Source organism: Macadamia integrifolia, chromosome 12, assembly GCF_013358625.1.
Source record: "Macadamia integrifolia cultivar HAES 741 chromosome 12, SCU_Mint_v3, whole genome shotgun sequence".
Taxonomy (NCBI): domain Eukaryota; kingdom Viridiplantae; phylum Streptophyta; class Magnoliopsida; order Proteales; family Proteaceae; genus Macadamia; species Macadamia integrifolia.
The window spans coordinates 27,626,617-27,642,038 of NC_056568.1; the positions used below are offsets into that span (position 1 = coordinate 27,626,617).

General features: G+C 37.4%; 1 protein-coding gene across 2 annotated transcripts; it reads right to left on the reverse strand.

Annotated features, from left to right (window-relative positions):
* Window positions 1-161: 161 nt before the first annotated feature.
* LOC122058075 (metal tolerance protein 2-like) lies at window positions 162-15,422 on the reverse strand. Of its 2 annotated transcripts, none has more exons than XM_042620528.1 (12): window positions 14,959-15,422; window positions 13,346-13,415; window positions 11,687-11,784; window positions 11,245-11,399; window positions 10,276-10,391; window positions 7,568-7,622; window positions 6,424-6,508; window positions 5,543-5,605; window positions 5,316-5,421; window positions 2,375-2,517; window positions 526-617; window positions 162-435 (listed from the first exon to the last, which is right to left on the reverse strand). In XM_042620528.1, exons 1-12 carry the CDS (start codon window positions 15,316-15,318, stop codon window positions 300-302), a joined length of 1,479 nt encoding a protein of 492 aa, XP_042476462.1. In that variant the 5' UTR covers window positions 15,319-15,422; the 3' UTR covers window positions 162-299. The 2 variants fall into 2 exon arrangements, with proteins under 2 accessions (XP_042476462.1, XP_042476461.1); XM_042620527.1 differs by having other exon boundaries at window positions 7,568-7,664; window positions 14,959-15,421.

The following is a 15,422-nucleotide window of genomic DNA, read 5'->3' on the forward strand; positions in this document are numbered from 1 at the left end:
ATTACACGTATCTAAGCCTTTGGCCTGACTAATCCCGCAGGTTCATACTAACCCACAATCATATGAACCGGGTTATACCGGGATTGAATGAGAATCATTCAACTTACACCAAAAGCAGGGAAGAATACATTTCTTAGCTTTATACATATGCAACTTGTGGGTGGGTCTCTAGCTCCTCAAAGAAGAACCTGTTTAGCTCTGTTAAAAAATAAAATTCACTTTACATGGAGTGAAGATTTTACATTATTTCCAATAAAAATGACAAGAAGAATTAAGCATTCCCTGTTAACATGAATACTTCAATGGTTACAGATTCTCGGGGATTTCGAACGTGCGATTGGATGGCCCAACCTCAGTAATATGCTCACTTGGTTTACATTAGGGGCTGCCTTCAAGATTTCCTTCTCTGCTCTTTTTGCCACTTCAATGGCATCCCTGTGATGGAAAACTAGAGTTATAGAAATTTCCTAAAGTTTGAAACAAACATAAAATGAACTTAATGAGCATTGGTTAAGGGGTGTATACCGGATCAACATCTCATCAGGCATGGAGACCTCAACTTCAAGTAAAATGTTGCCTTGTAATTGGTGGCGTGTTATGTGCTCGACGACCATCTTCTGAAATTTTTTCCAGTTCATGCTTATAAGATGTAAATAACTTATAAATGGCACCATAAAAACCGAATTTTTCCCTTACAAGTAAAACCAACATGGCAATAAATTGTTCCAGTTCACATCTACAGATGATGTGCCGAAAAACAGATCAACAATAAGTCACAGAAACTGACAAGGAATGACATGATTTTTTATTTGATATTGTTTTATATATATAAAAAAGTTTTCAATAAAATCTTATCGTAGAAGTTCATTCTGATCCGATTCAACGATTTTTGAAACCCTGCTTATCCTTCAAAAAGAATTTAGCTAGTTTGATTTTATTTTCTAACTCAAGTTAAAGTAGGTTTAAAAGTTAGGGATAACGGTTAAAATTTAAAGTTGGAAGATCCGGAGGTTTCTACTTTGACATGTGTATTATGAACAAGGAAGCATCATTGATGCAACTGATGTGTCACGATGTACTTTATTATTTCCGTTTTCGAAGTCAAGCAGAACATAATTTTTTCAATAAGGCTAGGCGTGGCGAGTGCTTGCGCTGTCAGGGTATGAAAATCATCAATTTGGATACAGTACTAAATTTTGTATTTCTCCAATGATTGTGGGTCCTATCGTCTCAAGCTTTTATGCGGCAGAGTAGAAGTCTGACTTATCTGTATCCCCACCACACCCTCTATCAGTTGTGTGTGTTTCTGTTTGACATTTCCTGAAGCTAAAGCTCATTTGTAGTGTGTTCCAAGCCAATTCCGTATTTTTTGGCTCTTGAATCGCGAGCCACTGACACTGAATTGTTTCGTTACCTAACATAACCTATCATCCCCCCCCCCCCCCCGCCACCCCAAAAAGAAAAAAAAGAAGAAAAAAGACAAAAATCCATCACAAGAGAAAGTGGCAAGAATATTAGTCAGATTCCCAGATTCTGCAGGAATTTGGGGTATATGAACCTGCTAGTCGTTTGTCACAAGTTGGAGAAGAGGAAACACATACCAATGAAAAACACGCCGTTATCTGTGATGGAAATTGGAAAAAGGGGGCAGGGCAAATACGAACAGAGACTACCTTGCAAAACTGAACAATCAATCAACCTAAAAGTTAACCTCCTAGGGCTGGAATTTTGCCAACTATACTAAATGGGTTGCACGTATGGTTGCCATTGGTCCATATCATAGGTTAGAGAAAGGAAAATTGATTTGCTGAGTGGTAGACATAGTGGTACCTCGGATTACCGAAACCCTCTCTTCTGTGAGCCACACCTCACAGGGAAGTAGAAATGATGGACGTGAACTATTATTTTAGCAGTTCAATTAGGTTCTCTTATTCAAATACATACATATATATATATATATATATATAAGGAAAAGGCTCTCAGAGAAAGCAGGGTACACTACACCCTCTCACAATGTTTTTTTAAATAATTGTTTCTCTCACCTTAAAACAATTAATATAATAATGAATGTGAGGAGGTGCAGTGTATGCCTTAGGCTCAGAGAGCCATTTCCCTATATATATATATATATATATATATATGTCTCTGTGTATATTTTCATCTCCACTAGGGATTTCAGTTCTCACATTCAGATGATATGACCTCATTAGGAAATAGATGGCAATTGTCGGAAACCAGGAGGTATTTTTGATAATTCACCAAAATTACAACAAAAACAACAATACAAATTATGAAACGAAAGCAGCAGTGAGTAGTAAACAGAATGGAAGAAATATGTATAAACAAAAAAACAAATCCAAACAAGAAGTGATACCTCTGCAAACTTAGATGCAAGAATGTCAGAGACAACAGCTTCAACATCATTTTTCTTTGCACAGACATTCAGATTCATAAGATCTCCCTTCGCATTTTCTGATAGGTTCGATATTTGGGGAGAAAACTGTGAAATCGCCGGATCTATCACAAAGAAAGAGGCAAAAAAGTCATTTTTGGAAATTGCCAAATCGTTATTTAGCCTGCTATCCTACCCAACTGCCACTCCCATTTGGCTTCCATTTGGGTTTGTTATGACCAATATGACACAGTTATTATTGGGGCCCTCTCATTGGGTTTCCTTTAGCCCATTGCTGGACGGTTCATAAATCTTATAGATAGCTGTCCTATACAGGCTGTACTGCATCCAATGGTACCGATGTTGCAAGTTTTTCCCATTTTTGTTTTTGGCCAGGAAAAAAAAAGAAGCAAGTTAAAATCTTGGGAATTTAATGTATTTCCTTTTAGGAGCAGAGGTTGGACCTATTCCAAAGTCTGATCCATGACTTTCATGCATACCATCCCTAGTTGCAACAATTATTGTTGCCAACTCTAGAAGAATGGGAGAATACTAGAGGTAAACCAGTGAAGAGTGGAGAACCTAGCTGCAACAGTTGCTGATCTCGCAGGATGCCCCAAGGTCCTCTGTATTCATTTGTTCCCCTCCCCCCTCTATTTCTGGATTTTTATTTCTTTTAAGAAAAAGAAAACTGTATACAATGTTATGGTTGCTAGATGGTCCCAATTGATATTCTCATAATTCTCAAGGCCAATCTAGCACACAACACCCCTAATCCCAGCTGATCTAGCCTCTCCCACCAGTTCATTAGCAAAGATTTTTCTATTCCTCAAAGACGCACCTTAGGTGGGGAAGCCTTTGAGAGGAGCAGAAATTGATCATATTCCTCTGTCTGTCTACCATTTTATCCAACTAATTCACTACAGCATGTAAAGTTCACATTCAGAAAATAGATGTCCTGTTTTCTTTTTCTTTTGTGAAACTAGCATCACCCAAGCCAGAATATTTACCAGTCCAGCAACTTGAGTGTATCACTGATGTAAATCAACTAAGGAAGAAGAGAAGATGGACCAGCCAGCATACAGCCAGGCCATTGAACCAAGCCATCCACTATGGCCAGCCAGCATGGACCCACGTCTAAATGGTCTTTATGGGCCAAATTTAGGCCCAACACTACATATTAAGTTGTCCCCATGTGGGGTTGCTTTTTATGGGTTTCTATTTTGCAATGTCTCTAGAAACTAGATCTCATTCTAGGATTAGTTTTTGGCAACTATTTTGCAGGGGTTTCCTCCTCCACGCAAGGAGGGAACTCTATTGTTGTTTATCGACAAAAGAAGGGGCTGCCATACTACACCCCACGATTTTATGAAGTTAAAAAGAGACTTGCTTTTATTGTCTTTGTTGTCAGAGATAGTGTGCATGGTGAGATTTCTTGCAGTATGATGCCATTAGGGTTAGTGAGAGGCCTTGATCATATCCCCTCCTTGTCTATCTATTTCCTGCAATTCCAGTTAGTGTTTGAAGTTGATCAAGATCTATTCTTGTTCCTGTCCAGTGGTAACCTTGAAGTGGAGTGTTGTTGCACAACGATGAGATCGATTGAAGATCCTACATCATTCAACCACACGCTGTGGCAGCATAATCTGGGTGTTTTCTGGATGCCATTTCCTGATGCAGATAACTCACTTAATGGGCTTATTTTATTGGAAATAAGTCTTGGTTTGTGTTATGTGTTGGGCCTTTGATCCCATGGGTTTTCTTTGTAATGGGTCACTTTAATAGGCCTAAAATAAAGGTAGAAAGTAGGAAAACGAGATTTAATTTATTAGTTTAGTTAGAGTCTTGTTTTAAGTCTATATTCTTTGTTATTTCAGTTTCCTAGTCAGTTTAGGTTTCCCAATTAGTTAAAGATTCGGCTAGACCTTTCCTTTTTAGTGTTTGAGTCAGTTTTGAGTCTTCCACATAAGTTTATAAGGGGCTACAACATTGAACACGAATTTGATTGAATTAAAAAAAGAATGCTTTATGCTGGAAAATTGTGAGATGCAGTGTTGTGAGAAACAGCTTGGGTGAGATGCCTACGGAAGAGTGAGATACTCGACCCAACCTATTCCCCTACCCCCATTCTTCCCTTTATTCTCTTATTTCTGTTTTGTTCATACTATTTGTCCCTAAATCTGATTTTTATTGAATTTGGTAAAGATCCTACCTGATAATCTTACATTATTTCCTCTCCTTCATACCCATTGATTAGGCCAGGCATACTCTCAAGTCTCAAGAGCCTTCCATCAACCCAATTTGGATCTCCATCCATTGGACAGATCAGCAGTAGCAGTAAGCCTTTATTTTTCAAAACTCCTTTCTAATTTCTGACCTTGTTTGTACCACACAATCTAGCCATATGTTGGATGAGATATTTGGACGGTTATCTCCACCCAGCAGGTTGTGAGATCTTAATAGCTTCTAAATCTAGCCTTGAGTTCCCATTTTAGTGTGCCGCTGATTTGAAGATCCTGTTCGTTGAATTACCTTCGTTTTGATATATTATTGAGTGGGTTATCTGTTGTTAATTTGATGGTGAGTTGCTATGTTAATGTGCAGTTACAGCTAAGTTACTAATTCTGAAACTTAGTTGCTATTTTGATGATCCTACCATATCTCCCCATTCCACTGTTGGATTGGAATCAAATTTTGGGGTATTGAAGACTGAAGACCTTACAGAAACCTATCAATACTGTTAATTTGGGGCTGATCAGACTTGTTATTTGGGAGATATCACCAGTTTATTTTTCTGATCGTCCACTTCTACGGTCCTGTTGTGGGTAGGATTCTGAACTCTAGCATGATGATGTTTTGAATCCATCAATCACATTTGTGGGCCATTTCCAAAAATTCTAATTTGAAATATTAATTATTGTACCTATGTGTATGAAAACTTCAGCTACTTCAGTATGGGATCTCTGGATTTGACGACGAACATTTTCACCAATATCGTGTGCAGCACTAACACTCAAAAATGGATCAACCTGCAAGAAAAATAATAAACACATAGCTAATAAATCTAGATCAGCTATATTCTGATGCAGTACTAAAATTAAACTAAAGGCCACTTTAGCATTTAGAATAAAACAAGAATCATAATGAGACCTCAATGTGTACATCAAGATGCATACACGAGCCAGCCTTCCTTCCCCTCAAGTGGTGGCATCCCTATAGGAATTACAGAGATCTTATCAAACAAGAAACAATTAAGTTCTGCAAAATGAAAGTAAGTCATCGAATAAGGGAAATTCTTTTTTCCCCACTTTTAAACAAGGAAAGTTCTGCAAGATGCCAACAGTATATTAGAACCCAGACATGGTTAATATGTTCCCAAAACTGAAATAGAATGCTACACTCATCAAGAATCAACAGCCAGCCAAATCCAATAGCAGCAAGCATGAAAGGAGATTAACAAATGGAAACATACAAATAAAAAATATATAAGACCAACAATATCATATTTATTATCAATTCATCACATTTCATTAACAGCAGCAAGCTACATGAGTTAGTAGTAACGTAGATTAAGCATAAAATATTTTAAACAAGTACAAACGGACTACTGCCAAGGATACCCTAGGAAAACTTGGAAAATAATCTATAGGCATCCTATTAGTGATAAAAACATCATTTTGATGTAAAGCACATGCATTTTCTCGCCAACGTGAATAGTAGAACCACCAAAATGCCATTTCATCAACATGAGATTGATCAAAACTAAAGTTGGAACAAGTATCAAAGCACACTAAATAGGTTTCATGTGGTCCATAATAATCCATATGTAAAGGTTTATCCATTCTGACTGACAGGAAAATAACTGATTTTTAAATATCTCTATGCATTTGAAAAGAAAAACTGCACAGAATGACAAAAATAGTCAATATAAAGAAAGAAAGAAAAAAAGTCCATCATACAACAAAATGCCAGAGACTAAATCATGAACACAAAAACAATAATAATTAGAAAGAGAAAAGCATATCACTTACCCTGACCCCTTCAACTTGGAGTATTGTTTGTTTAATAGGATCTAAAAGATGCGGCTCAACTCCAGCATCCACCAGTTCCATGACACTAAATGTTTAAACCACCAAACATATCACTCTCAGAAAAATTTCATCAAATAGGAATAAAAAACCAATGCTATATATACAATAAAAATAATGAGAGGATGAATGAATGAATCCTGTTGTCAGTATATAAATCGCGCATAACTATTTTCCTTTTCATTCAAGGATAATCAACAATTGTTTTATCAATGCCCCTATATTCAATTATGCTACTGAGAGCATCTACAGTGCGGTGGAGTGTTGGGAGTTTAGTCCCACATCAGCTACTAATTAGCCTATTGCCCTCCTATACACCTGGGAGTTCCTCCACCTACGAGTTCCAACTTTTGGGTTGGAAACTTTACATTGGCCAAGGAGAAGGATCTTTCCCTTTGATAGAGAAATGGAACTGGATGGACATATGTCCTTTGGCGGTTGCTCCAGCTGCGACAATGTGGGTAAGCTTGCCCTTGGTGCAGCTATCTACAATATCTAATTGGAGGTAATCTTAGACAGTGGACCCCCAAATGTAGGGCCTTGCAGCAGATTTTGGCCTCTATTGACTTTGATATTAGATGCAAGCTATCTTCAGCCCCCTTGCGGTGCATTGACACCCATTGAAATAGTCGAATTGTGAACTCCTGGGCTCTCCCCATTCTTTGTTTGCCCCCCTGGCCTCTCCTAGCTGAGGGTTGGTTTTTCTTTGTTTTGCCAACTGTTTTTCTCTCCTTTCTTGTGAGCCACTACGATGCTCTTCTTCGGTAATGAATTATTTATTCACCCAAAAAAAAAAATTTTTGACCTCAATATAGTAAAGCAAATTGATACAACACATAATTTATGCAGCTCTACAAGCGAAGAGATTGCCACTAGAGATAATTTTAATAATACGTATGGAAGATCTTGCATATTCTTAGACACCTTAAAAATATAAATTCGGCATCCAAGAATAAATCATGCATTTCCAGAGTTGGATTTGTGAGAAGCAAACAAAACTTTCTAGCTCTCGCTCTCTCTTCCTTCCTTAAAACTTTTACCCAAATAGATTCAATTAATAACAAGCCAGAAAGTAGAATAGGTATACCTCTGGTACCCATTTTCAACTCCAGCTTTTAGGATCATCCCTGAGACAATGAGCCCTGCAAGGGGATCTAGAAACTTCACTCCGAGAATAGAGCCCCCTACGTTCACAAGGCTGAACTTCATGAGGTGATATTTAATTAAAAAAATAAAAAAATCTTCAAGTAAAATATTTTGACCATTCCACATCAATGGAAATAAGCACCATTATCAATAGCTAGAAATACAACAAGAACAGCTGATGCAGAATTGAGGCTGAACCAGGTTGACCATTCGGGCAATCTCAACCGAGACGAACCAGATCTGATTTGATTTTTGGGATCAAAATATTTTAGGAGTTAATTTATTTATGAAATATTGAGTTAGTTAATTTGGGAAGATATGCAATCTTTTATTTTGGTTAGATATTAGTCAATTAGGGAGTTACCCATTTAAATTTTATTTTGTTTTTAATTTCATTAGTTAGAAATTAGAAGTAATTAGGCAAGTTTTAAATTCAGTTTATTATATAAAGGCATGTAACCCGAGGTATTAAACAGATTTTGAATGATGAATTAATTAATTGGTTGAAACCTTGTGGTTTACTTGGTCGTAAGACCTTCTTCCCCCTTCCCCTTTGTGTGATTCTTCTCTTCTCCCTGCAACTCTGATTTCTCTAAGAGATTTCTCCCCTTTCTCTTTAGGCCCTCCATCAAGTGGTATCAGAGCCGAAGGATCCATCTCCTTCGTTCTCTTCTCCTTCCCTATCTTCTTCCCCTTCTCAGTTCTGGTTTCTGCCAAGACTGAGAACAGCAAACAAAAAAAAAAAAAATCTCTGTTCAAACAGAGAATCAAGCCCTTCCCTGACCCTCCTCTGTTTTCCAGCAAACAACCCCCCCTTGTGCGAACTCTCTTTCTTTCTTTCCCCATCTATTTTTTCTTCTTCTTCTTCTTTTATTTTTCTCTGTTCAGTCGCTGCTGCTACAGAAGTAATAGGGTTGGGAAAGATTTGTTCAATCTCTTTCCTTCTTTCTTCTTCCTCTCTGAAACTTCTAGCGAAGGTGCTTCCAGCAGGGGCGAGTCTATGTCTAATTTATTGGACCCTAAAATCAACCCTGCAGCGTGAGTTCAACCTCTAGCCATTGCTGGTTCAGTTCTACTGCCTGGCGTTACAGTATCCATATCTGCTGCGCTGAATATTGTTTTCGTTGAACTATCGTTTGGGATCCATAGGGCTGAAGCAGATCGAGGTTTTTTTCCCGTCAATCTCAGCTTCATCGGGTTACCAGCAGGAGAGATCAACACCTTGAAAAATTCTGGTCCTCCACCAAGTCATGTCCAGAGGTTGAAGACGATATGTTTCCTTCCCTTCCCACGGTTTGTTATTTTAGCCCTTATTTCCATTAATGCCCTCCACCTTATTTTGATAAGTCTTTATCACTTGCTCTCCCAAGAATACCCCTCCTTCCTCTTACATGTTAAATCACTTAATTATTAGCTTAGGTTCCAATAATTGCCAATTCTGCCACTTCTCTTTTAACTTCTGTTTTTGTACGAGACTGCCCTTGTACTCATTATTGAGTGTGTACTGTGAAACTGAGCCTTGTAGACAATGGGATATTTACTAACTGCCATTACATTTTGATTATTGAGTTATTTGGTAATTGTGTGAGGCCCAAAGCAAATTTCTTACAAAATCCTTTGCTCCGATGGCATTTCCCCTTGAATTCATTAATCTTATTGAGGAACTTAAGAAGAAATTTGATGATGGATTGAAGGAACATCGATCGGAATACCAGGAACTTCAATCAAATTTTCAAAAGCTTACCGAAAGTACCATACACTTATGTGATAAGGTGTGCAGCATGATTGAGGATGGGTTGGTGGAAGAACCAGTTGACACTAGACGTGACAATCAAGATGAATTGAACGATCCAATCAAGGCTGCATCTAAAGAACGGATAAGTCGTCCAATTTCAATTGTGAAACCCCACCATCAGATTCCAATCAAAATTATATCATTTGTTGACGACCATCAGAAGATCGTGACTGTTGATCATGAGATGTGTTGGATATTTACCTTGTCAAAGCCGTTGATCATGGATGTTGATCGAGAGGTGCTAATTCTCTCCTTCTATAAAACTCGTGGTCGAGTTTTTCTCAACATCGGCGGAGTTGATGCAAAATTGAGGCTGAACCGGGTTGACCATTAGGGCAATCTCAACCGAGACGAACCAGATCTGATTTGATTTTTGAGATCAGAATATTTTAGGAGTTACTTTATTTATGAAATATTGGGTTAGTTAATTTGGGAAGATATGCAATCTTTTATTTTGGTTAGATGTTAGTCAATTAGAGAGTTACCCATTTAAGTTTTATTTTGTTTCTAATTTTATTAGTTAGAATTTAGGAAGTAATTAGGCAAGTTTTAAATTCAGTTTATGATATAAAGGCATGTAACCAGAGGTATTAAACAGATTTTGAATGATGAATTAATTAATTAGTTGAAACCTTGTGGTTTACTTGGTCGTAAGACCTTCTTCCCCCTTCCCCTTTGTGTGATTCTTCTCTTCTCCCTACAACTCTGATTTCTCTCAGAGATATCTCCCCTTTCTTTATAGGCCCTCCATCAACAGCAACAACAACAAAAAACTCAGTCTTATCCCAACTTAACAAATAATCTTATCGTAGTTATCATAATAGAATATGTCTGAAAACAACAAAAGTTCTTACCAACCCCAATAAGAGCAACAATTGACGAGACAGCATCAGCACGATGATGCCATGCATTTGCTTTCATTAGTCCACTTCCTTGCTTTTCCCCAGCTCGTTTTGTTATCCAAAAAAGCCTATTTGCAAGATAAAGAAATATAGCATAATTACCCAAGTAAATTAAATTACTTCCAATACCACAGAACATTCTGAATTGAAACCAATGACAGATAATGAAAAACTGAAGCATATTGCCAGGTAAATTTAATGTTCGAAAAGAAAAACACAATTGTCCTTTTACAGAATGCAAATATTCACATTTCACTGATTCTCAAAACATTAATTTTGTGATAACTAATTACTGAACCAACAATTATATTAGTGCAGGCAATGTAACTCAGTAATGATCAGTGTAGCTGAGAACACAATCCTCACAGAAGTGGGGAACCATCCTAAAAAAAAAAGAATGAAATAATGATTAAACAAAAGTATGGTCCATGAATACACAAGCTTGTGTGCTCTATACAGATTTACTCATTATCCTAAACAAGAAGGCTAATTAGTAAGGAATGGGGCCAATTTTTTTTAGACATATCGACAATGCTTTGAGCCAGAAAATCTGATAGCATTTACACTTGCAAAGGCATGGAATGAAACATAGTGAGTATATATAGGTTTAACGATAAAAACATTCCACGTGGAAGCTGAGAGTCATTCTAATGTAGGAAAAGTGCTGAGAATGGTTCTGAGATGCAATAGAAGAAGTATTCATTCTCACATAAGATAGCATGGGAAAATAAGCAAGCAAATATATGGCCATGAATATCCTGAGCTCATCAGTATGCAGTTTAGGCTATTATTTAGATAAAAGACTATATTATTAGGAAACAAGCATCAAATCCACTAACTACTGATATTAAGAATGAAACTAGAGAAAAAAAAAACCCTAATTTGAAGTTTCTTTTGGTACACAATAAGAAAATGCTATACCCTTCTTTGACAGCGATTGACACAATAGTCATATTCAAAGCCAGGATAGGGTGCTCCATGTCGATTCCATGGTGATGGCCACCATGACCATGGCTATGCAAATGCTCATGGACTGAAGAATGATTTTCCATTTCAGAGGTCGACGTCAGCACTCCCTGCATATGAAAGGGAAATTCAATTCTAAGAGAGGCAATCAATCAAACACCAATGCAGAACACACTTTAACAGTCAAACATATTGAAGTGTCACAATAAGTAGTAATTGAAAATGCATTGATCTGTCACAGAAAGATATTAATTGATAATGTTCCAACATGTCACAATTTTAAAATTATGAAGAAAAAGGAACTAAAGTCAATATAGAGGACATAGAAGTAGCTTTTACAGTAAGATGGGGATATGAAATGAAATAAAGTCGGAAGAAAAGGGAAAAGGAAACATACTTGCAAAATATCTAAAGCATGCCATGCAATGCCCCCTGCTGTGGCCATAAGCATACAAGAAATTCCAAGAGCTCCCAGAGTCTCAAATTTTCCATGTCCTGCAAGAAAATAGAGAGAAATTCATCAAGAGAGGGAGAGAGAGAGAGAGAGCACATCAACATTACCAAAGCATGCTTTTGCAGAAGCAATTCACAGTTCATGGTACAAATAAGCCCAAAGACCACCATTAAGAAAATATATTTTGCAATTGTCATCGCATAAACAAAAGCAGGTAATTGAAGTCATAAAAGCGAGTGGAATCACTTCAAAATTTATGTGAAGGATAACATTTTTTTATAGGTAATAAAGGATAGCATAAGAAACTCTGCATAGATTTTGTGTCTCAAAAGTGAAATTTTTGTCATTCCTTAGATCTGATGCACACCACACAACAGAACAACCATCATCTACAAGTCAGCTGATCACATACAAACATTACTCTGTTTGCAAAAATAGGATTCAAGCAACTATAACCTCAGTAGTCTAAACACCAGAAATCTCTCAAAATTGATAGAAAAACCAATCATAAAATTTCATTAAACCCAAGATCACCCCATTTCAAGCAATTACATCATAACACCTATAGCCAGCTTAAATTTCAATGGTGTCTCCGTCTTAGGGCATCAGAACTGCACTCAATGGCATCTCCATAGCAATGTTGGAAAAATTCTCCATGGAAAAACACTAAATTTTTTGTTCCACTCTACATTCTATTTTATTATTATTATTTTACTTAGTACAGCTGAATGGAATAACATGGTTCCTGAAACCAACATCTAATCTGTTGGGATATTAGTTGAGATTTGTAACTTAATTGACGTGTTCTGCCTCCAAAGGTTTTTGATTGGGAGTATCATGTATGAAGACTAAACTTCCATTGTCACTATGAATGGAACAGAAGACAGAAATGGGAAGAAAATTGAAATTAAGGTCTAGATTTGATGTCGCTATGGCAAGAATCTCAAGATTGCTTAGCGTTGGTGAATTTGTCTCCTTAAAAAGGTGGGTCATTAATTAAGAAAAGCTACAAGTATAGTCTCTGCAGAGTTTGAAAAAGCATCAATCAGTGTATTTCCGCCAGTTCTCATGAACTTCTGTATGCCTGTACCAAGTATACGACGTATGAATCTTACGGACAGTTGGAAACCAGACCCAAAAAAACTATTACTCCAATCTGTAAGCATTTGAAACATGAAAAAGGGGTGACATTTACATTAAATCTATAACCTAAATTAGTTGGCAATAGGATTCCAATACAGACACCGAACAAAAATTTCAGGATTTCCAGTTGATTTTTGACACTGTTTTTGGTGTTCATATGGATCTTCACCTTGATAACAATTAGCACTTCACCTTATTCCTTGAAAGCGTTTTGGCATACGAATTTCGAGAAGTGTCCTATAAATTATCCAAACTCTTCCATCCAGATATCAACCACAAAACAGTATCAGAGGAGTCAAGGCTTACTGCCAAAGCAAAAAAGGAAATCCCTAACTCAAATAAGTTCATTTGTCTCTTTTTTGTTGATAATAATAACCATGCAGAATAACATCAGATGCACTAACAGGCTAGCCATGCATATCCTGAGATTCATAGAGTAACGCGTAGGTACAAATCAACCATATGGGTGTTCTTTGTCCTTAGGAGCCCTCGAAGCCTGAAATGACCACAAAGCAACGCCACTAAGGACCTGCAGAATCACAAAATAAAATGGAAATAAGCATGGATGCGTACAAACTTAAGCCGTCACCATGTTTTAAAAAAGGGAACTAAATACAGATATAAATGAAAATCTACACGCTAAACGTTTCATAATTCATTTATTTCAATTCTTCCAACATCTTTGAGTCTAGGGAATGAGAGCTGCACATATAGAATGCATTAGGAAATAGGGGGCCAGGGGTGAAAAGCACTTTCCAGCGGCAGTGGTGAATGGTGATTAAAATGATTCCAGTGGATTGAAGCAATAAAGTAAAGAGTGAAACTACTAACGTTAATATTCCATAGAGAATATGGCTAGTCTTCCAGGTGTACATGATACTGTATGTCACCATGTATTGATCTCTTTATACCATTTCAAAATGTTTCTAGCTTATGTAACTGGTACAAAGGTGTATGTGTGATGGGAGAAGAGCTAGATCTGATAATTCCAGCTTTTCTTTCATAGGAACATAAAACACCTTTATTCTCATAGTCAATAACAACTGCAACTTCAAATTCATCATTTTTACCTATGGCAAGTCGACAACTTGCAAGACATCTTTGCAATGATGTTATGCTCCAGATCACAAACCATAAACTGAATACCTAGATATTGTGGGCCCATACATGCCAGACCATCTATGAAACAGTGTTCAAGACGAATATGGGGGTGATCCATTTGCAGACTGGTTAGTTTAATGATTGTTTTAGGTTCATTAAAATACAATTTGGTGAAATAAATCATTTCTTGTTTTTAATGTCATACCCAATTTACATCTTGAAAGCATGATTATCAATTTCAGTTTCTATCATTTCCTAACGTGCAATTTAAAATTTTCTTCAATTCCATGGTTTTTACAATTTGTTCATTTATTTCCAAAAGAACATAAAAAAAAAAAAAAACAAAAACAAAAACAAAAACAAAAACAAAATTTTCAAAACCTTGTTTCTGTAAGTATGGGTACTATACTGCTATATGCCTATATCACAGATTCAGTCCGCCCCTGTTGTTTTTTTGGGACGTTCTGGCAGAGATGAAAGCTAGCAATCTCTTCTGAAGCGGGAGGGTCTGACAACTGTGATTGGGCAGGCTTGTTCCTGTTTCTGGTTCCGTTAGTTCACTAAGAATACTTCCTCTGATTTGAGAGACTTGCCCTTAATTGTCGTTGGTTGGCCAGTATCTAGAACACCCTTGCAGATGAGTAAGAAACGTGAGGAGCGAATGGGATCTGTAGGCACATCGGGTTTTTTTCTTCTTTTTTTTTTTTCCCCTTTTTTTCCTTTCTCCTTTCGAGGGGTTGATTTTCAGGTTGGGTGTGCTCATAATTTGCCCGCTAAATGATCCTTCGTGACAGTTCATGCAGCTCAAGAATCTCGAAATGATAACTACTTTACTACCAATTCATCTTCGTTATTCATGTCGAAAATGAATAGAGAGAAAGAGAAATCTCAAAAAAAAATACAGTAATCAAAAGTAAGCAAATAGGTAAATGACAAATAATGAGAGAGTCTTGAGTCTGAATTGGACGTACAATGTCAGAGATAGAATGAGCAGCGTCGGCGATGATGGCTGTGCTGCCGGACAAGTATCCAGTCAAAGCTTTCCCGGTGGCAAGAGCGATGTCGGCAGCCAGACCCAGCTTGAATATGTTCTCTCCCTCCTCCCCCGAATGATGGTGGTGGTGGTGAGAATGGCCTACGTGCCATCTCCTGGGGACATTGTATTGGGGATGATGATTGTTGGAGACTACCGAGTCTTGCAGATGAGAATTGGAGGGGAGAATCAAATAATTGAAGCGCGTTCTCGTGTGTGGAGATGAAGATGAAGATGAAGAGATCTTATAGACGTAGGCTTTGTAGATGGGACTGAGATTTGAGAATCTGAACCCCATTTTCCAATGCTTTGCTCTCAATCGGATCGCTGCGTTTAACTCTCCCGACCTCTTCGCCAGCTCTCTTCAGTTCGCTCTCGCAAGAGAAGAATGGGGGATCACAA